The sequence below is a fragment of the Maylandia zebra genome, unplaced genomic scaffold (genome assembly GCF_041146795.1).
Source record: "Maylandia zebra isolate NMK-2024a unplaced genomic scaffold, Mzebra_GT3a scaffold02, whole genome shotgun sequence".
NCBI classification, from domain to species: Eukaryota; Metazoa; Chordata; class Actinopteri; order Cichliformes; family Cichlidae; genus Maylandia; species Maylandia zebra.
The window spans coordinates 3,491,551-3,514,527 of NW_027490032.1; the positions used below are offsets into that span (position 1 = coordinate 3,491,551).

At 39.2% G+C, this 22,977-nt stretch overlaps 2 protein-coding genes across 3 annotated transcripts; one reads left to right on the forward strand and one right to left on the reverse strand.

Moving 5' to 3' along the window:
• Window positions 1–8,676: 8,676 nt before the first annotated feature.
• Window positions 8,677–15,382, reverse strand: LOC106674681 (uncharacterized). Its single transcript, XM_024800603.2, has 12 exons — window positions 15,324–15,382; window positions 15,050–15,085; window positions 12,521–12,556; window positions 12,367–12,414; window positions 12,008–12,055; window positions 11,769–11,816; window positions 10,882–10,929; window positions 10,630–10,807; window positions 10,450–10,548; window positions 10,287–10,364; window positions 9,825–10,113; window positions 8,677–8,925 (listed from the first exon to the last, which is right to left on the reverse strand). Exons 1-11 carry the CDS (start codon window positions 15,344–15,346, stop codon window positions 9,841–9,843), a joined length of 915 nt encoding a protein of 304 aa, XP_024656371.2. The 5' UTR covers window positions 15,347–15,382; the 3' UTR covers window positions 8,677–8,925; window positions 9,825–9,840.
• Window positions 15,383–15,507: 125 nt separating this feature from the next.
• On the forward strand, window positions 15,508–19,048 carry LOC106674476 (heat shock 70 kDa protein 12A-like). 2 transcript variants are annotated; one of them, XM_024800602.2, is made up of 4 exons: window positions 15,508–15,789; window positions 16,110–16,334; window positions 16,404–16,575; window positions 17,752–19,048. In XM_024800602.2, exons 1-4 carry the CDS (start codon window positions 15,508–15,510, stop codon window positions 18,819–18,821), a joined length of 1,749 nt encoding a protein of 582 aa, XP_024656370.2. In that variant the 3' UTR covers window positions 18,822–19,048. The 2 variants fall into 2 exon arrangements, with proteins under 2 accessions (XP_024656370.2, XP_076737227.1); XM_076881112.1 differs by having other exon boundaries at window positions 15,661–15,789; window positions 16,097–16,334.
• The last annotated feature ends 3,929 nt before the right edge of the window (window positions 19,049–22,977 follow it).

Genomic DNA, 22,977 nt, shown 5'->3' on the forward strand with positions numbered 1-22,977 from the left:
AAAGTGCTTGCTCATAGGGGGTCATATGATTGTTGGGTTTTTCTCTGTATCTATGAAGCGCCTTGAGGCGACTTTTGTTGTGATTTGGCGCTATATAAATAAAATTGAATTGAATTAAACAGATCTCTCTGTCCTCCTTATCCAGTCCTTAGTTGGTCCAGCTAGACTCTTAACAAGAACTAGCAGGCGCTCCTAAAATTTGGAATAGCCTCCCTGAGCCTATCAGGCTGGCTGAATCTGTTTTAAAATACTGCTGAAAACTCAGTTGTATATGTTAGGTTTTAACAAATATTTTTGCACATTATCTCAATAGTTTATTTTTGTAAAGCTAATTCCCAGGTCACAGTGGGGGATTGTGGCTCAAGAGTTGGGAGTTCCCCTTGTAATCTGAAGGTTGCCGGTTCGAGCCCGGGCTTGGACAGTCTCAGTCATTGTGTCCTTGGGCAAGACACTTCACCCGTTGCCTACTGGTGGTGGTCAGAGGGCCTGGTGGCGCCAGTGTCCGGCAGTCTCGCCTCTGTCAGTGCGCCCCAGGGTGGCTGCAATGTAGCTTGCCATCACCAGTGTGTGAATGTGTGTATGAATGGGTGGATGACCGGATATGTAAAGCGCTTTGGACTCCTTAGGGACTAGTAAATACATATTACATATACATGTATATAAATACAGGCCTTTTATAGCAAATTTCCCACATGTGGGACTAATAAAGGTTATCTTATCTTATAGATAGCAGTTAAGAATGTGCTCACTCATTCAATGGAGGATGATTCAAAATGTAGTATGGCTGTTTCTGTAACTCTAAATAGTAAGAGCAAACACAAACTGTGGTTTTGCAATAAAAAGATGCAGAATGGTTTAGTGATGGTTTTAACTTTTCTGAGAGGAAACAGAAATTAACAGGGTGTGTTTGTAGAAGTGTGTTTCCACATTGCATGACACGGCCACTCCATTACACCATCAGCTGTACCTGTATTTGATAAAGCTATTTTGAATTTCAAATGTGAAGGCAAATGCCAGTTCAAACTTCTCCCTTCCATCGCAGTCTAATTTGACTCTTGCCTCAGCAATCATGCTTTATGTAAAGTACAAAACAGAGACTTTTCTGAAGGTTTTCTGTGTTTAAAAAAGTGCTTACATAATACACATTCACTCTGGACAGTTTTCTACCGAGGAAACTTTTAAATAATTTTTCAAAGGTATTCCTTCACCCTCCTTAATTCATATATATATATATATATATATATATATATATATATATATATATATATATATATATATATATATATATATATATATATATATATATCTATATATATATATAGATCTATATATATATAGATCTATATATATAGATCCAGAATTGAATTCAAAATCCTGATATATAGATATAGATATATAGATATCTATATATCTATATATAGAGATATAGATCTATATATATAGATCTATAGATCTATAGAGATATAGATAGATATATCTATATCGAACAATACAAAATTTTTAATTTATTTTATCAACTTTTTTTCTGACGATGCTGTCTGTGTTGAGAGCTCAGTGGATCTGCGTTTGACTATTCCGCCTAGGCTGCACTGTCGAGCGCAGATCCACTGAGCGCAGCACAAGCTAGCAAGACAGAAGCTAAGCTCCTTGCAACATGGCAAATTGAACCTCCCCCACCCTCATTCAGATCTGGCCTTTGGAACTATTTTGGTCTTCATGTGAAGTATAACCCCGAAGGTAAGTGTGTCATGGACTAAAGTAAAACAGTATGTCGGATGTGCCACGCAATGCTCAATTACATGGGTGGGAACTACTGCATTAGCGCAGTTTGCTCGTTAACGTGTTGATGCCATCCTGCCCCACGCACGGGGCGATCTGCGGTAACTCGTTAATGGAGATTTGCCGCGTTGTGGTGTTAACGTCATTTCAGATTAACGCTGACAGCACTAGTGGGAACACAACGAATATGACTGCACATTTACTACAACAGCATCCTAGTGCAAAGACAAGTGGAAGCAGACAAAAACAACAAGCGCGCATGCTGCAAATTTAGACAGCGGTTAGCACATGATTCTCTTTATGGGGACCTGATATGTTTAATATGCTGCTGAGAATATAGCCCAGAAGAAGCGTATACTATAGCTTTTATTTTGGAAAGAGCCATTTCTCTGTAATAAACTCTCTTTTCCAAAGATGAGTGATTTCTCGATCAGATACATTATTTATTTTATTATTTCGTTGTTTTAGCAACATTAAATTTAAAAACTGTACTTTTGAGTTAAAATATATATTTATAATTTTGATAAATGACAACTTAAAAAAGCATGAACATTCTTTTGTATCGAAAAAATATCGAACCGTGACACCAAAGGATCGAACCGAACAGTGAATTTTGTGTATCGTTGCACCCCTAATATATATATATATATATATATATATATATATATGTATATGTATTTATTCTGTAACGTATTCCGTTACGTTACTCAATGACAGTAACGTATTCTGAATACTTTGGATTACTTAATATATTATCATGCTTTTTACAACAACGTGAATGTACTATTGCTGTGTGATTTATTACTATTACTGAAGGTCCGCGACTCCGAACTGTAGTAAAGGGACCTCTGAGTAATACGGCGGGGTCCCTGTTGGCTCGTAGCCGAAAAATAGCTTTACTTTGTTGTGTGTGTCAACTTTTCTTGTGAGAGACAGAGAGAGGCGTTGAAAGACTGCTCCAACGGAACTTATTGTTTTCGGAGGAAAACACGAACACGGTGTACAGTCGAGTCTTAATAGCTTACTTACAACTGGGCTCGTCAGGCACTCTTCTTGGCTGAAGTGGTTATTATTATATTTACATGCTTCCAGCTCACGTTTTTCCTCGATGACAACTCGTACCTTTCCACTCCCCTTTTTCTCCCTCCTTGCGCTCACAGACCCATAACGTGTATGGCAGTCCATTCTCCCTGCAACACGGACTACACTGCCCATGATTAGGGATGGGTATCGTTTAGGTTTTATCCGATACCGGTGCCAAATAGGTACTTTTGAAACGGTGGCGGTGCTTAAACGGTGCTCGAACCGGTGCTTAAAGAATGGACAACACAAAATTGGTCCATAAACCTCTCATGTTCAGCTGGTTTTTGTAAAAAGATAACAATGTTAGCCTTTTCTGCAGCTATGGGGCATATATGGTATCACTCTTGGCTGGAAGCAGTGCTTAAACAATGGAAAAAACACAAACTTTGTCCAAAAACCTCTCATGTTCAGCTGTTTCCCACTTTTTCTTTGGTCATTTTAGCCTTTTTGGCCAGGGTGAAGGGAGTATCTGCCATCAAACAAGAAGACAGTCGCATGTAGCTATGATGATGTTTGCTAGTTCACCTTACCTGCATTAATGTAATAACGTGGTTAGCCTACTCAACGTAAATTACACACGAACATTAAGCTACTCACGCAGAGAAGAACGGCTGCTGCTGCATCATCATCCTCATCATTTCTGCTACACTGGCAGGGCTAGGGGCCAGGACTCTATTCTTCGGGTTTTTGGGGGATGTTGCTCCGGGTCCGATAACTGGCAACCCACCCGACGTGCACGGTGTGAGGTCTCGCAGCAAGCTATCAAATACGGCGCATTTCTCGGCTTTTAAAAAAACGCTATGCGTCGCCAGCTGTTTAATCGGATTCTTGGTGTTACCTCCTTTGACAGTATCACAGTATCAGCTTAAAGCACTTGTTGCAGGCTGCTGAGTTTGCATATTTTGCTGTGAAGTACAGCCAGACTTTTGACCGCTTCGCCTTGGACATTTTTAATCTGTAGCTCTGCTCTAACAGAACGTACGTACCTGGCCCCGCCTACTATCCTCGGAAACGTAAAATGATTGGCTAGAAGTGTATCACAGCTCAGGAAAAAAAAGCACCGAAATAAAGCACCGAAATGTGCGCTGCTTTTCGGTCTGGTTACTACCGTTTATGTCAGAACCGGTGCCATCATGGCACCGGACACCGGTACCCATCCCTACCCATGATGCTACATTCTTTCGAGCTATGCTTGTAGCATTCTGCCTGTTAGCTTAGCACAACAACAACAACAACGAAAAGGCGCTCTCTCACCCAGGAAACACACAGTCGCAGAGAGAGAGAGCGTCGCCCTGTAACCATGGCAACCGTAACGCTGCCGCCTGGAACAACAGAACGTAGCAACAAAACCCAAACAGTCCTGACCCGCGACAAAATGAAACAGGAAAGTACCGCAGTGTAATCCATTTATTTCAACAAAGTAACTGTATTCTGAATACCACCTTTTTAAACGGTAACTGTAACAGAATACAGTTACTCATATTTTGTATTTTAAATACGTAACAGTAGTACATGTATTCCTTTACTCCCCAACACTGAATATATATATATATATATATATATATATATATATATATATATATATATATATATGCACCTTAATGCATATGCCTCTTAATGTTTTCCTTCACATTGTCACAAAACACAAACAAAGACTTATATGAAACTGCAAATCGCCTACTGCTGGTCATTTAAAATAAAGCAGGTGTGAGGCTTCACTTACCAAAAGCTTGAAGCTACAACCCTACAACCCTCTTTTATCTTGTCTGCACCATGAAATCAGTAGTGACAGTCACAGTGTAAAAGCAGTAAGCTATTGCCAGACTTCGATGTTTACAACCGTCTCACATTCACTACTTCTGTAGGTTTGTAAAATCCTGTCTAGGCAATAAACTAACTGCATGTTTCGTTTTGATTTTCTCAATAATCCAGTGATACTGACCTCACTGGATTCTGACCTGTAGATTTTGTTTTTGAAGCTTTTAATGTTGTCTGCTTAAAAGAAAACTGATGAAGCAGATACCAACTGATAGACTGCATTGTGTTGGTTGGTTGCAAAACTGGATCTGTTTTCTAAAAGACAATACCAGTGGACACACACATGCCTCGCTTTCATCTCAGGTTTATCTACTTTATCAGTCTAACCACTCCCCAGATATTTTGGTAGTGCCTGTGGGCAGTTATTGTTTTATTATTCTAGTTATTGGTTGCGACTATATAAATGTGGAAAGAGCCAGTACTTTAGTTTTATTGGTCACCAAGAGCTGAGTGTAAATGACCTCATTAATATTTGGTAAAGTGTTTTGTAAACTTATGAGTGGCTATTATATTGTTGGAGTGAATGCTTTTATTTTGAAAGTCACCGAGCGACAAGGTGCCGTAAATCAAGTGGCGTAAACCATATGGCCGAAGCGCGAGTTTTAATGCACAGAGAGAAGTTGTGCTCTATGGTTAATGGACGGTAATGGGAAAAAGAACGGCTATTAAGGTGCAACACTGAGTCGAAAGCAGTTTCTTAGCACCTGGTTGATGAGGGAACAAGGTTTGTAACAAAGTTTGTCCTGTAGATATGTATTTTGTTGTTTTACGGAGCATATAGCTGCTGACCGCTACTAAGCATAACGGCTAAGTTTTCACCCACTAGAGGGCGCTAAAGTACCTCGTCATGTTTAGGCAGCGATGCAACGATTTCCCTGTTATATGCAATAATTTACAAGTTTTAGTGTTATTTGTTATGTAAGGTAAGGAGAATTTGTGATTAATGAATAAGTCAAAAGGTTAAAGGTAACACACTGTTTGATTTACTAATAGTCTTTTATTCTGTATGTTGTAGCTCTTACGGTGTGTTCACATACACGGCTGTTTAATAAAATGATTGTGAACCATCAGTTTGAGAGACCATCTTTTCAACCGGGGATGCTACACTGAGACCTAAATAAGTAGTCAAAAACTCCTTTATGTGCTCTAATCAGCAGCTTGTCATGTGAAAATCCTGACCACTTTATTAGTTACACACTCTGTTTCTACCACTTGTTCATGCAAATACCTAATCAACCAATGAGTACTCAGTACATTTAAGCATGCAGACATGCTAAAGATGAACCATTGAACTTCAAAGTACCAGAATGGAGAAGAAAAGTTATGTAATTGACTTTAAATGTTGATGTCAGACGGGCTGATCTGAAGCTTGCTGCTGATCTACTGGAATTTTCCCACCCATGATCCCCTAGAGTTTACAGCGAATGGTCTTGAAAGGAGAAAATATCCAGTTAGCACACCAGGTTTCACTCCTGTCAGCTGAGAACAGAAAACTACAAACACATGTCCCGGTCTGATTAGTCTCTGATGATGATTTTGGCTGTGACATTCATCATGACATTGTCAGGGTCCTGGGACTGGGCGACCCAGGATCCCTGGGCAGTCATGGACCTGTGTATTATTATTATGTATTTTTGGTGTCGTTTCTCCTTCTCTGTGCGTGTACATATGTGTGTTTCTCTGTGCTGTGTTAGTCTGTGTCCCACTCATATGTTTAGGCGAGGTATGGGTGTGTATGTCTGCGGGTGTGCCTGGAGGATGGAGCTCGGCCACCTGCAGGCCTGAGGGGTGTGGCCCTGCGGAGGGACTGGCCACACCCGAAGCCACACACCTGCCGCTGATCAGGGCTCGTCGGGGGAGCTACTTAGGAGAGTCTTGGAGCTCCCACCGACGCGGGATCATTGAGTTATCGTACCAAGTTAGTGTGTCAGCATATGTCTGTGTTGTTCGTATATGCCCGCCGAGGGTTAGTGTTGACGGCTGCCTCTATGGTTTCCCTGCAGGAGGAAGAGTGGTCCAGAAAGGCAGCATGCACGGGGTGTGCGGAAACACAACAGCGGGGAGCACGAGCACGAGCACAGACGTCGGAGGGAAGCACGCACACGGGGTTCGAGGGAGCAACGGGGAGTTATTGTGTTTACAGTTTTCCACTGTAAATAAAGAGCACTGTTTGCATCGCAGAGTCTGCGTTTTGGGTCCTCCTTTCCCCACATCCCCACGGTCTGCCCCCCAGACCGTGACAGACATCTTGAATGTCATGATGAATGTCACAGTGAGAAAGTTTAGCTTTCACTTGTAATACTAAATATTTAAATATCAAATACCTGCAGACTTCAGGTGGAGCCCAACCCTCCACCTCATTTCTTGTAAAACAAAACTTACTGCATTTTGATTTTCTTTGTGAGATTTTTTTTTTATTTTCAGATTCATTGTGACTTATAAATAAACTATGAAATCCCATGAAGTGCAGAAAACTTCATTAGAATTTGCTTTTTTAAGTTTTTTTTACTCTGAGGTTTCCTTGACACTCCAAAAGCACACAACACAAAGAAGAGCCTGCAAATTTTACATGAGCACAAGTTTCCATCAAATTTGAAATTCAAATCATTTGTATTTTACTAAGACATGTGGGACTGATTTGCCTAACTTATCCTGACCTGACTCTCCTCTGTTCTCCATTTTGAGTCCCTGACTAGTTGTAGTGATAATGTTTATTTGACTTAAGTTCATTTAATGGCAAAAGCAGAATAAACACTTGTGTTTTATATTCAACTTTATTTCTACACAATAGTGTTCTCTTTAGTTTTTGATGCACTTTAATCCTTCCTGTTTAAATGTTGAGGAAATGATGAGCAAAAGAAAATCTTAAATATAACAACACCCAACTTGAGGACAGACTGCGTTCCCAAACTACACCCTCCACTTTGACCCTTTAACTGAGTTGCCCCATATTATCAAGATCTGCTGTAAGATTCTGACATCATGACTGCAGCATTTATTTAGATGACTATGTGACACTCATGACCTTTCATGATGCTCCAGTGTCTCCTCAGCTCCGATTATTGAACTTTTTGTAGAAAAAACTAAATATTTGATCTTGATTCTGACCCTTGATTCTGACAAAATGCAGCCACCCTCATGTGGCTGCATTTTGTGACTGAATTATGGGAAAACCACAGACTGACATGGGAGAGCATCTGGGAACACTTCACCTTGCTAACAGACTATTGTTTGCCCAAAGAACTGAATGAAAGAACTCAAATAAAAGCAGGCAAGGACCACATGACATGTTTTGTTTGCTAAATAAATTTCCACCCTAAGCTGTAAAAACAATATTATACCAGTGTCAATACCTATGCTATGAAGGACAACCCACCTTTGACATATGACATTACACATGCTGTTGAGCTTCCACCTTTGCAGCTGGAGCCCCTCTGCAGTTTATCCTTCTGACAGATTAGCACACCCTCACATCCCACTAAGTCGCATCTTCTACTCAATTTGTTCTAAAGTCAAATTACAAACACAACAGTGGCCTACTGACGTTACCACAACTAACAAAGTGTATATTTCTTCATTTTCCTATCTTTTCCTTAAAGGATATCCCAAGTTTTAAAACACACAGGACACTAAGAACGGTCTTTTTACTACAAGTCAAAGTCAAGCATGTTACTTCTAAATAAACCAAGGCAATGCAACATGGAGCATGGACTGTCAGCTGTAAACCTCTGTTGTACTTCGGATTGTTTTTGATAATTAAATTATCAGACTAAATTAAAAAAAAGTTAAAAGTATTAACAGAAATTAACAGAAATAATAAACAGATCAAGTTCTCTTTTTTCCCTGACAGAGCAGTACTTTCAAACACATTACTGTCAGTTAAGGTAAAACTTTTTTCTTGAAATTGTGGCAGGGGTGTGGTCTCTGGCCTGCTGTAGTGGAGAGGTGGTGCAGGGAGCTCATGGGGTGGTGATGGGATGGCAGAGGAGACAGGTGTTTATGTTCAACTCAATTTTATTTATACAGCACCAAATCACAACAGTCACCTCATGGCACTTTATATTGTAAGGTAGACCTTACAATAATGCATACAGACAAAAATCCAACAATCATATGGCCCACTATGAGCAAGTACTTCGGTGACAGTGGGAAGGAAGAAACCTCCGGCAGAACCAGGCTCAGGGAGGGGCGGCCATCTGCCGCAACCAGTCGGGGTGAGAGAAGGACGACAGGATAGAAGACATGCTGAGGAAGAGAGACAGAGATTAATAACAGATATGATTCAATGCAGAGAGGTCTGTTAACACATAATGAGTGAGAAAGGTGACTGAAAAGGAAAGGAAAAACTCAATGCATCATGGGAATCCCCCAGCAGCCTACAACTATTCCAGCATAACTAACTAACTAAGAGTCACTCTGAGACAGGACATTTCTCATTTTAGAGATATTGTGCAAATGGAAGAAAGCAGATCTACATATTTGTTTAATATATGTATTAAAAGACATATCCTGGTCAAAAATGATTACTGTGTTACTGGAGACATAATAATACTGTAAAAGTACTTCATACTGTAACATAAAAATGCTACAGCATCAAGAGAAAATGGATGCTGCAGAATGTAATATGCCAAACTGATTTTAAAGTGTAAAGTGGTGATATTCTATAGACATTTACTCTGTTTGGGAATGAACTCAGGTGGTGACCTTTAACACCACCTATCATTCACCGACAGTGCAGTCTTGAGATCCCTACCCGGGTGTTTCAACCTCCACTCACCCCTTGCCTCATGTCACTTCAACAACTCAGTAGGGTGGGGCAATGTCTTACTAACATTTTACATCTTGGTCCCAGTGACTTTTTGCACTCCTTGGTTCATGTGATGACTCTCATTATCAAAAGTGGGCCAGCGACCCTCAGGACCACCTCCAAGAGAAAAGTCTCCAATATGTTTTTTTCTTTTTTTTTGTAAATCATCTGTATTTTTCTACCAGTTATTCTAAAACTGAAGATGCCTTTTGGATAACAGTCTATGTTTTCATTAAAAACGCAAAAGTAGTGCAGCGTTCGTCATTTTGATCTCTCAAGGATATATTAAAAACAAGTGGCTCATTTTATTTCACAAACTAAGTTAGAGTTCGCTTACTTCTACAAAGATTGTTCTAGAGGTCATCACTATCGCTCATGTCTGGGCCCTGTAATGGGCTAAGACATTTAAGGACCTTTGCAGAGTGGCCCTGGCAGGGTGACATGGCAAAATCAGTTGTGATCTCTTGTGGGAAAATGTTCCAAGCATCTTGCCCGGGATGATGATTTATCCAGTCAGGCTGAAGAGGAGGGTTGTTCAAAGCAAATAAACCGCTCAGCCAGCGGCACTTCGAGAGGAGGTTATTCAAGCTAGCATCACAAATTTCACCTTCCTGTCCATGGAACCCCTGCCATTGAGAAATTATTCAAGTTTAAATGACAAACATTTAATTCAAAAAAGAGCTGTTGTGTTTAAGTTACAGTTTCTTATTGAACAAACAATTTAATAACCTGGGTTTGGTTTCATGTCCCACAAATGCACAGTGTAGTGTATTTACAATGTGTGCAATGTCCAACAAACCTGAGCAGCAGTGTCTATGAAACTGTAGTAAAAAGCAAGCTGAAGGTTGTGAAGGGTTAGGTTCGTGTATTCATGAACCTGAAACAAATAATGAAACCTTTCATTGATCTTTATCACAAAAGCTTCAGTGATCATGTTTAACACATCCCAAACACATCAGTACCTTCTGAGATGCTTGAGCGTGGTCTGCATTTAGGTTAAATGCTAACTCTATCAGTTTCTTCTTCTGTTCCATATCCCCTGTCCCACACAGAAAGCTGCGCTATAATTCGCAGAGGGAATAAAAACATTTTTTATAAGAATAAAGTTCATACTACACTATAATCTCACTCTAATGCCCCACCTGAATCCAGGCTTTGATTCTCTCTGGGGTGCTGTGAACTTTCTGCAGATAAGGCTTGATTCTAGCCCAGTCCTTCCTGAGCTCTTTATACATCTCTTTCAGTCTGGTTTCATTCACTGGGTTGTTCATGTTTTCAGAGTTCCCGGCCTGTAGTGCAATGTCAACCTCTCCTGCCACTCTGGTAATAGTAATAGACAATGTTGAAATTGTAAAAAAAACAGATGGTGTTAAATCCACGTTTCAGTACAGTACCTGTCTTTGAATGATTTCAATTCTTCTTCAGTTTCTTTATGTGCAGATCTGTGGAATAGTGTTTGGTACAAATAAGTGATTTGTTTCTGTTTACATTAGGATTAGGATTGGATATATATAAATAATAATGGATTGCATTTATATAGCGCTTTTCGGGACCCCTCAAAGCACTTTACAATGCCACTATTCATTCGCTCTCACATTCACACACTGGTGAAGGCAAGCTACAATTGTAGCCACAGCTGCCCTGGGGCAGACTGACAGAAGCGAGACTGCCATCTCACACCATCGGCCCCTTTGGCCATCACCAGTAGGCAGTAGGTGAAGTGTCTTGCCCAAGGACACAACAACCGAGACTGTCCGAGCCGGGACTCAAACCGGCAATCTTCCGATTACAAGACAAACACCCAACTCTTGAGCCACGATTGCTGTATTGGGTATTTTTGGTTCCCCAGGTGGTTCAAATTTCCTGTATCATCTGAAAATGATGAATTAATAATTTGTCATGACTTTTGAATTCCTTAGTTGCCAAAGAAGCTATTTTGAATTTAAAAATAAGAATACATCCACCAAACTAATTCTTTGTTCACAAGCATACAGCCACACCAACAGAGGAGTTCCTTAAAGATGAAAACTGGGGAAAATCAAATTTAAAGGCAGCAAGTAGTCATACAGGTAACACATTTAATAATAAGTTATGAACATGAATACCTAGATACGACACATTGTCGTGCTCTAACATTAAGGTATTACGTTAATGTATCTCTGTGCCAAGATTGTTGTCTGTTAATAAAATCATAAATAAAATAATAAAAGTTGACTGTCACCACAGCCTGGATGTGGATTTGAAACACTTTTAAGTCTTTTATGCATTGAAATGTGTTTACCTTTCTTCTTGGAGTTTCTCTTTATAAAACTGTTCCATTGCAGCCAAACTGTTAAAACAAATCAAATATATATATATATATATATATATATATATATATATGTGTGTGTGTGTGTGTGTGTGTGTGTGTGTGTGTGTGTGTGTGTGTGTGTGTGTGTGTGTGTGTGTGTGTGTGTTGTTTGACAGTGGATACAAATACTGTTTCATGGGTGTCTATAAATATTGCAGAAATATAATTACCCTGCTTTTCTGAGGCTCAATTGGTAAAATGTGTTCACCTCCGTCAAACTATTTAAAAAAGTAAACAGATTAATCTGTTAAAACACATCAGATCACAAATTCATCATTAAACAATAACAGATCAACAATTTTAAACATAATGTCAAACATATAGAAACCAACATTAACTGTTTAAATTCTACATTTGTCTTTCAAATCAATTTTGTTGTTTTTGTAGGCCACTGTTAATAAGCAATATTGCAAAGTTATTGATCAGTCACACCACTCTGCAAAAGACTGCAAAATTTCACAGTTTAATACTTTAACAATGTAAGTGCAAATATGTTATGTGATATTTCACCAGATTATACCAACAGTACCTCTGTTTGACTGAATTCAGTTCCTCCTCATGACGTTTCACCACCATACTGTGAAACAAATATACAGCATGAACAGATAAAACAGGATGAAATAAAAAGAGGAAATGAGAAACTTCAGGCACTTGTGAAATATGAGGAAAAAAAGAATGTTTACTTTGCCTCACAAAGTTTTTCTCCCATCTCAGCCAAACTGTTTGAAAACATCATAGAGAAGTTATTCACAATATACAATATATTCACTCAGCCCCTTGGTTAGAAATACATCTGTATCTACAGTTTTGTGTACAAGTCCACCACCGGATTCAGCAGCTTGTAGAACATACTTTAGCAGCAGTAACCTGCAGTGATGTGTCACTTTATCAAGTCTTGTGCTTTGTTCACCCCTAGATTTGCAAACCTAAGCCATTTAGTTATGTTATTTTATATAGAAGAGGATTTCTCTTGCAATCCTTACAAGCAGCCGTGCTTGTTCAGTCTTTTTCTAATTGTGATGTCATTAATGTTAACCTTTAACCTGCTCACTGAGGCCTGACATATAGACACAGACAAACAGGCACACACAGACACAAACATGCATTCCCACCCTCATGCACACATATACAAACACTCAGCACTCACCCAATGTAAGGATTGACATAAATGGACATGTACACACAATCACACTCCCCAAACATACTCTATACCCCGGGTCCAGGTACCCTTGCCCCCAGAGGGGGAAACAGCACCCAGACCCAAGAGATGTTACCCTTCCCCCCGGGGTGGAGGCAAGCAGACCGTCCCAGGCTCTGCAGCAGCAGGGAGCCCAATCGGACAGCCAACATCTCCTCCCAGCCCCCCCGCCCCGATGGTTAGTAGAGAATGGGGGTGTGTGAAGACCCCATACCTCCCTCCTCCCGCTCATGTGTAGTGTTGCTGCGTGTTGTTCTAAAGTGCATTTAAAACAAGGGAGAGCATGGTGCTGCTGCCAGAGAGCAGCCGGTGTTAGCACGGCCCCTCCCAAGAACCCTCAATGTCTACATGGATTTAAAATGGAGAGGTGGGCACCGGCGCCAGAGGTAGGTTTGAATACATAGTCCGTCCACTGGACGCCGTTAACATGCCCACCCTCAAGGCCCTATATGTATGTGTTATGAGAGTGTAAGTAATGTGGATGTCTAAATTGTGAGATAAAATTGAGGCACAGGTGGCCAGAAGGGGGCAGGGGGGGGATGTCTCCCTTGCACCCTGGTGACACACCCGCACCCCAAGGACCTACCCGTGTGGGTGGGTGTGGTGGAGCGGGAAGAGGGAGGTAGCCGGGGATGGGGAGGAAAAGAAGGGAGGGTTTTTATCGTTAACTCGGTTTTCCTGGGTCTTTTCATGTGTCTTATGAATAAATCTTCTTTTTTTTGTTACCAGTACTAGTTTTATTTTGTTGTATTAATCCGCAACGCCTTAAAGGCCGGTCCGTGAAAATATTGTCGGGCATAAACCGGTCCGTGGCGCAAAAAAGGTTGGGGACTGCTGCCCTACATGCTTGTACCTTATAAAAGTTGTTTCTGAACACATTAATATTCACAAAGACAAACATTTTCCAAGTGTTTACATGAAGTGAACTGTGATGCTAATGCAACGCATGTGTTAAGCTAGGCTAATCATTAAGTTTGTAAATTAAGATGTGTATTAGCTAGCAATTTATTTTTACTTTCTGTATATTTCAGTTACCAAAAAGAGATGGCAAGGAGAAGCCTCGAGAGAGGAAAAGGCTTAAAAAGATCTTCATTAAATCACGAAAAGCAAGCCTTGTGTAGAGATCTCATCTATTGTGATGTGTCGTGAAGGCAGGTACAGTGTTGTTTATTAAAATAAGATAGCATTAACACTTTGAGAGGATTCACAGTTAGCAGTGAATATAAATGTTAAAACTAAATATATATTGCACAGTGTTCCCCCCCTCCCACACACACCATTAACAAATGGTTCAGCCTTTCAGTAGCAAGCGATGCTTATGATTGTGCCAGAGCACATTTTGAACAACATCGTGGGAATTTCAGATTTCACATGTGGTTGGTTGTTACACTCTGGAAATGGAATGAATGTGAGTGTTATTAACCCTCTGGGGTCCACAGAAACGCTGCACCTCCAAATCACACGACTGATTTAACCTGACACGTGAGTTTAAAAAAAAAAGGTTTTGATTTTGCCACCCCATTTGAAATCTGCAGCATAGAAAATATGTACAAAAAAACATGTACAAAATTCAGTAAACATAAACCTGAACTCACCAGAAATAATGAGTGATGTTCTACAAAACTCTTCAATGACAATAAACTACCAAAATATATTAAGTATGTGATTACATGTCTGTGTTGGCCTGTATGCTAAATGGCCACTTCTGCTGTTTGTGTTACTATCTGGTGTATTAGGAAATTGTATTCCAGAATTATGAAGAAATATTCATGCCCAAAAATATTAATTTACATAAAAAAATTATAAGCATTAATTTCAGAGTAAGGTTTATTGAGCTTTTTTTTTTTTTTTTTTTTTTTTAAATAAAATCTTATGCTGAGATGATCACATAGCAAAATATAGTATAATTCATACAGTCTATCCTATGTTCAGCTGTGGAAACCAGGTAAATGAAGCAATTTTAAAAATTCCTGATCAGAAACATCAAATAATATTAAAAAGAGCGAATCCTTACCTCAGCTCCTGTGGAGCTGCTGATTGATTCCGATCTCTAATTTGAAGGTAAAGAAACAGGGATATCACAGATATCTAGGCAGATGTCCAGAGAGGAAAAATACTAAACCTAAGCTATGGACTACATACTCATCATATCATTTCAAACTAAGGAAAACTGATGAACAAAACTTTAAATTACATTCAGTCATTTTCATGTTTATATACTTTTAACTTGTATAAACATTTAAATCTGACAGTTTATGCAGTGACACAGGTTGATATAATGTATTTACCTGCGGAACTTTTGAATACTCATCGTGGTGTCTTGTCTTGTTTAATGAAAATCTTTTTCCAGTCTGACACAAGTACGACTGTTACACTGAACTCCACAGACCAGGGGGTGGAGTTCAGTGAGGTCTGCCCCCTGGTATGTTCATAAATACTCTGTAACTGTTGCTGTTCAGCACAGTTTCCACAATGGATAACTCGTACATCATAGCGATAGACTTTGGCACTGCGTACAGTGGATATGCTTTCAGTCTGACAAAAAGAGAAGCAGAAACAGAACCTCGTTTAAAATACTGGGGTCAACAGGTTTCACTGAGGACCCCAAAGACTCCGACCTGCATCCTTTTTGATGAGCATGAAAAATTTCTCAGCTTTGGTTATGAAGCCCAGTCAGCTTATTTTAGAACACGAGGTGATGAAGCCAGAAAGAAATTCTTCTTTGAATGCTTCAAGATGTCCCTCTATGGCAAAGTAAGTGTAAAAATCTAAATATATCAATAATCTTATATTATGGTTTAACACTTTCTGCGTTGTGCTGAGTGTGTTATAGATGATTACAGTATAGTTAAAGACTTTTAGCTCTTGCATTTTCCTGATCAACCTTATTAATTGTGATATAATGTAAGATGATAGCCACAAGAACATAAACATAAATACATCAATTTTAAACATAAATATCATCTTTTGTCATTTTTGAAAAAGATTTTAAATCTCTGTAAATTGCTGTTTGATTTAGACTCTCACGTAGGAAGTTACAAACCTATTAACTAATATCCAGTCTGCCATCATAGAAAGTTAATAGTGATGTGACAATTGAAGCTGCAAATGGACGGTCAATGAAGGCACTGAAGGTGTTCACAGAAGCTCTGAGATACCTGAAGGAGGACGCTCTGAAGTTCATCTCAGAAAATGCTGGTGGGAAGCAGTTCATAGCCTCTGACTTCACCTGGGTGGTGACTGTACCTGCCATCTGGGATCCTTCAGCAAAACAGTTCATGAGAGAAGCTGCGACACAGGTAATAAAGACAATAAACAGATCAACTGTACTGCTTAAAGTGAAAAATTTATTTACCTTTGATTTATAGGCAGGGATTGTTACCACAGGCAAGGAAGACAGACTGGTTATTGCACTGGAACCAGAAGCAGCCTCAGTCTGGTGTAAGAAGCTGCCAGCTGATGGTTATAAAACAGAAAATAACAGCAGAGTCACATTCGAACAGGCTTCAGGAACACAATACATTGTGGTGGACTGTGGAGGTACTCTATGTTTTCATTTCAAAGTGCAATTTTTTTTACTTTTACATTTTACTCACACAATGTTGTTTTTGTCAAAGTTTACAGGAATTCAGAAAATTTAAGTTTATCAATGTATCATTAATAAGATGAAGATTATTTAGACAGAACACCTCTCCCACATAATGTAGTTTTTTGGATATTTATTTATGTTAGCCTGGGAGGATGAAACTAAAACCATTCAGGACTCCCATTTAAAACATTGAATCGAGCGGTGTTAGTCAGAATTGATACCAGATAACTAAATTTATATTGCTCCAAAACTTATGGAATCAATTACAGGGAAGTCAAACTAAGGAATCATTCTTTTCAGCAAAACCTCACGCGTTTGAGTTTTGTGTTTGTTAGTGTTTGGTTTTACAGTTTCATTTTGACATACTGTATTAACACAGTTGATCTAAAATCAGACAAAAAACAGAAAATCGGAGTAGAAAAAGTACTGTTTATAACCACAAACATTTTTATTGAATCATATTTCACAACTTTTAATGCAAATATAAATTGTCAATTTCGAAATCATATGCATCAGTTTTGCAAACAACAAAGTTATTTGCGGCCGTTTACATTTACCCCCTTTTTAAATAACCATTTCAAACTATTTGCAGAACAATCAGCTCTGGATTCAATAAGATGCCACACAAATTATTTGTGCCACTCCAAAAAAAATAATTTCTGTCCACTATAAAGGAGAACATCACAGCCTGATACCTGCAGGACTGACAGTAGCAGGTGTAATCAGCAGTCGCCTCATTGTTCTGACACATAACACAAAGCTATCCACGCTACACACTAACTACAAAAGTCAACAAATTTAACTACACACTACAAACGCTAAACATCACAAATCTCTCACATCTCAAAACACTCTCTCTCTTTTTCTGGTCTTTCTCTCTTTCTCTCTCTCTCTCTGTTGCAATTACAGCTGCCAGTCTTTTAGGGTATGTCTCTACCAGCTTTGCACATCTAGAGACTGAAATTCTTGCCCATTCTTCTTTGCAAAACAACTCCAGCTCAGTCAGATTAGATGGACAGCATTTGTGAACAGCAGTTCTCAGATCTTGCCACATATTCATAAAGGTTTCCAACCCCTGGTATAGATGCTATCACTTGTCACTTTTAATTAATTCCTGTGTTTTGCAGGTGGAACCATTGACATCACTGTTCATGAAGTCCTGGAGGGAGGAGCCCTGAAAGAGCTGCACAAGGCCTCAGGAAATGATTTTGGGGGACAAACTGTGGATAACAAATTCAAAGAGTTTCTCAGAGAAATCTTCAGTGATAGTTTGTGGGATGAATATGAAAAAGAGCATCCAGGAGAGCTGCAGAAGATGATGTATGATATCTCAGTTTTAAAAGAGTATGATGATGATGTGGACATCAGCTGCCCATATAACCTGGGTGAAATGGCAAAAGAAAAGCAGAAAATGGAAAAGTTTTTTGAATCGCTGAGAGGTGTTTCCTGGAATCAAGGAGCCATCAAAATCTCAAAAGAGAAAGTACGATCTTTCTTTGCTGAGAGTCTGAATGGCATCACCAAGAGTCTCAGAGAAATCCTGAAGAAAGGTTTCACCATTAAGTACATTCTGTTATTGGGGGGCTACGCTCAAAGCCTGATTCTGCGTCAGCATATTACCAATCAGTTTAGTGATCAGTGTAAAGTTCTGTGTCCTTCTCATCCTCAAGAAGCAATCATGAAGGGAGCTGTGATGTTTGGAAGAAACCCAGCATTGGTGGCATCTCGAAAAAGTGCCTTTACTTACGGGGTTTCTTTGTCTCATAGGTTTGATGCATCCAAGCATAGGCCAGACAAGAGATACACAAACAAAGAAGGCGAGTGGTGTGATGGTATTTTCTGTGTACTGGTGAGGGAAAATGAGGAAGTGGGCTGGGATAAAACCTGTGAGCACAGCTTCACTCCAGTAGAAAGAGATCAGACAGCAGTTATCTTTGCATTTTATCGCACAGAGAGAAATATCCAAGGTCTAATGTATGTGGATGAGTGGGGAGTAGAGAACATTGGTTCTATTATTCTTGAGTCACCTGACACAGCACGCGGCATGAATCGTGAAATCAAACTACAAATCAAGTTTGGTGCCACAGAAATGACGGCCACAGCCGTAGATGTAGATTCAGGTTCAACCGTTAAAACTGAGCTCAACTTCATGGCTAAATCAATGAGATCAATCAGAAACAACGTGTGGCAGAAATGATTTCATGAAACATTATAGACAAACAAATAAATGCATTGTTGTTAAAAAAAAACGGGGGGGATTCAATGCTGATCAATGTCCTTAAGTAGAATAAATTAACACAAGTAGTGAAAACTTTTTCTTATGAGATCTAATGAGAACCTGTGTGCAGTGGCTATGTATTTTTGTTTTATTACCACTGAAAAATGTACAGATCATTCTTACAGCCATGTAAAGTAGACACGGACATCCCCAAATTATATAAATAAACTTAAACTGTATGATTCAATCTAATCTTGACGCACCTGGAATTCTGATTTCTTCCTTTCTTTTCTTCATAAAAATGCTAACCTGTACCAGTCCAAATACTTTGCTTATTTAAAATCTTTTAAAATGTATAATTTTCTATATTTTTATCGGTATATAGTTCCTGTATATAGGTTTTACAATCTACCCAGTGAGTCAATTCGGGGATTCATCAAATCTGGAAAAGAAATATCCTAAAATTTTGATGTTTTTTCTTCCAACATGAGTGTTGGACTGCAAATTTTACATGAGCACAAAGTTTGCGTCAAATTTGAAATTCAAATCATTTGTATTTTACTAAGATATGTGGGACTGATTTGCCTAACTTATCCTGACCGGACTCTCCTCTGCTCTCCATTTTGAGTCCCTGACTAGTTGTAGTCATAATGTGCATTTAACTTAAGTTCCTTTAACAGCAAAAGCAGAATAAACACTTGTGTTCTATTCAACTTTATTCATATACAGCAGTTTTCTCTTCAGTTTTTGAAGCACTTTAATCCTTGCTGTTTAAAAGTTGAGGAAATGGTGAGCAAAAGATAATCTCTACTATAACAACACCCAACCTGAGGACAGATTGTGTTACCAAACTAAACCCTCCACTTTGACAAAGTTGTTTAACTGAGTTGCCTTGTGAGTTTAACAAACTGCTTACTGTTTCAAACATATCAGCGTATTATCAAGATCTGCTGTAAGATGCATTATGACTGCACCATTTATTTAGATGATGATGTGACACTCATCAGTCATGCTGACTGTCTAGTGTGATGGTGAGATGGTTTCTTATTGCCTCTCCTTTCATGATGCTCCAGTGTCTCCTCAGCTCTGATTATTGAACTTAAAAAAAAATCCTGTGAAAAATTAAATATTTGATCTCGATTCTGTGTTTAATTTGTTCCTCATTCCTACATTTTGTGACTCAGAGCAAACAAAACAGCAGACTGGCATGTGAGAGCCAATGGGAACACTTCACCTTGCAAACAGACTCTATTGTTCGCCCAATGAACAGAATGAATGAACTCAAACAAAACCAGCCGAGGACCAGATGGCATGTTGTGTTTGCTAAATAACAGAATGACATGGGATAAAATTTCCGCCCTAAGCTGTAAAACAATATTATACCAGCATCAAGTCTACCTGCTATAAATGACAACCCACCTTTGACTTATGATGTTACTGTTGAGCTTCCACCTGGTCCGTTTCCAGCTGCTCCCTCTGTGGTCTGAGCCCCTCAGAGTCTGTGTTTAGGGTGGGAGCTCCAGTTTATCCTTCTGACAGATACAAACACACTCACATCCCACTAAGTAGCATCTTCTACTCCTTCTACTGAATTTGTTCTAAAGTCAAATTACATACATACACAACAGTGGCTGAGGGCACGACTCTGAGGCAAAAACAAAGAAGGTGTGTTTTTCCTGATTTTCCTATGTTTTCTCTAAAGGATATCCCAAGTTTTCAAAAATGCAGGACACTAAGAACGGTCTGTTTACTACAAGTCAAACATCTTAATTTTATATAAGCCGAGGCAATAAAGCATGCAGCATGGACTGTCAGCTGTAAACCTCTTCTGTAATTATTTCGGATTGTTTTTGATGTTTAAATTATCAGAATAACAAAACAATATAACAAAAGTTGAAAGTATTAACAGAAGTCATTTTAAATAATAAATACATCAAGATTTTTTTGTTTCCCGTAACACTGCCAGAGCAGAACTTTCAAACACATTACTGTCAGTTAAGGGAAAATATTTTTTGAACTTGTGGCAGGGTTGTGGCCTCTGGCTGGCTGCAGTGGAGAGGTGGTGCAGGAGCTCATGGGGCAATGTCAATAGAGGGGGACAGGTATTTATGTTCAATTCAGTTTTATTTATACTACTATACAAACCACAACAGCCTTTGCCTTATATTGTGAGGTAGACCCAATAATACATACAAAGAAAAACCCAACAATCATATGACCCCATATAGCAAGCACTTTGGTGACAGTGGGAAGGAAAAAAAAACAAAACCCACTATCTTTTAACAGGAAGAAACCTCCAGCAGAAGCAGGCTCAGGGAGGGGAGGCCATCTGCTGCGACCGGTTGGGCTGAGAAAAGGAAAACATGATAAAGACATGCTGTGGAAGAGAGACAGATACTAATAAAAAGTATGTTTCAATACAGAGAGGTCTATTAACACATAGTGAGCGAGAAAGGTGACTGAAGAAGAATTACTCAATACATCATGGGAACCCCCAGCAGCCTACGTCTATTGCAGCATAAATAACTAAGCGTCACTCTGAGACTGGATATTTCTCATTTTAGAGATATTGTGCAAATGGCACAAAGCAGTCCTACACATTTGTTTAATATGTACATTGAAGGACATATCCTGGTCAAAAATGACTCCAAGGTTCCTCACAGTGGTGAGATTCTGTAGACCTTTACTTTGTTCAGGGATGAACACAGGTGGTGACTTATAACACCACCTATTATTCACGGTCAGTGCAGTCTTGAGATCCCTACTCGGCTGTTTCAACCTCCACTCACCCCTTGCCTCATGTGGCCTCAAGAACTCATCATATTATCTTCAGTCTGGTTCAAGTCTGGATGCTGGAATGTCCAAGAACATTTACGGAAATGTTCAGAGTCGTCCTGGCAGGGTGACGTGGCAGAATAAGCTCTGATTTCTTGTGGGAAAAAGTTCCAAGCATCTTGCCCTGGATCATGATTTTTCCAGTCAGGCTGAAGAGGGGGGTTGTTCAGCACCAATAAGCTGCTCAGCCAGTGGCACTTCGAGAGGAGATTATTCCAGCTATCATCACGAGGTTCACCTTCCTGTCCATGACCCATTGAGAAATGATTCAAGTTTACATGACTACAAACAACATTTAGTCCAAAAAAACCCCCAAAAAAAACAAAAAAACGATGTCCTGTTTAAGTTACTGTTTCTTATTAAACACACAATTTAACATCTTGCGATTGGTTCCCTGTCCCACAAATGCACAGTGTTGTGTATTTACAATGTGTGTAATGTTGTATCTGTAATTCCCACAAACCTGAACAACAGTGTCTTTGAATCTGTAGTAAACAGCAAGCTGAAGGTTCTGAATGGTTAACTTTGTGTATTCATGAACCTGAAACAAATAATGAAACCTGTCATTGATCTTTATCACAGAAGCTTCAGTGATCATGTTTAACACATCCAAAACACATCAGTACCTTCGGAGATGCTGGAGTGTTGTCCGCATTTAGATTAAATTCTGACTCTATCAGTTTCTTCTTCTGCTCTATTGCGTCTGCCCCATGTTGAAAGCTGTGCTATAATCATCAGAGGGATTTTTTTTTCTAAGAACAAAGTTCATATTACACTCCAATCTCACCTCTTTAGACTGTATAATGTACCTTAATCCAAGCTTTCATTATCTCTGGGTCACTCTGAGTTTTCTGCAGATCAGGCTTGATTTTAGGCCAGTCCTCCCTCAGCTCTTTATACATCTCTTTCAGTCTGGTTTCATTCACTGGGTTGTTCATGTCTTCAGAGTTCCCCGTCTTTAGTGCAAGATCAACATCTCCTGCCACTCTGGTAATAGTAATGGATAATGTTGAAAGTGAAAAAACAAAACAGATGGCAATGTCTGGAGAATCAAACACAATCAGTGTTTCTGTACATTACCTGTCTTTGAATGATTTATACTCTTCTTTAGTTTTTTCATGTGCAGATCTGTGGAATAGTGTTTGGTACAAATAAATGATTTGTTTCTGTGCTCCACAGTTCACATGACTATAGATAAGATATTGTTTCGCAAGTGGTTTCAATTTCCTTTATCTGAAAAAATTGTAAATTAATAATTTGTCATGACCTTTGGAGTCTTTAGTTGCCAAAGCAGCTATTT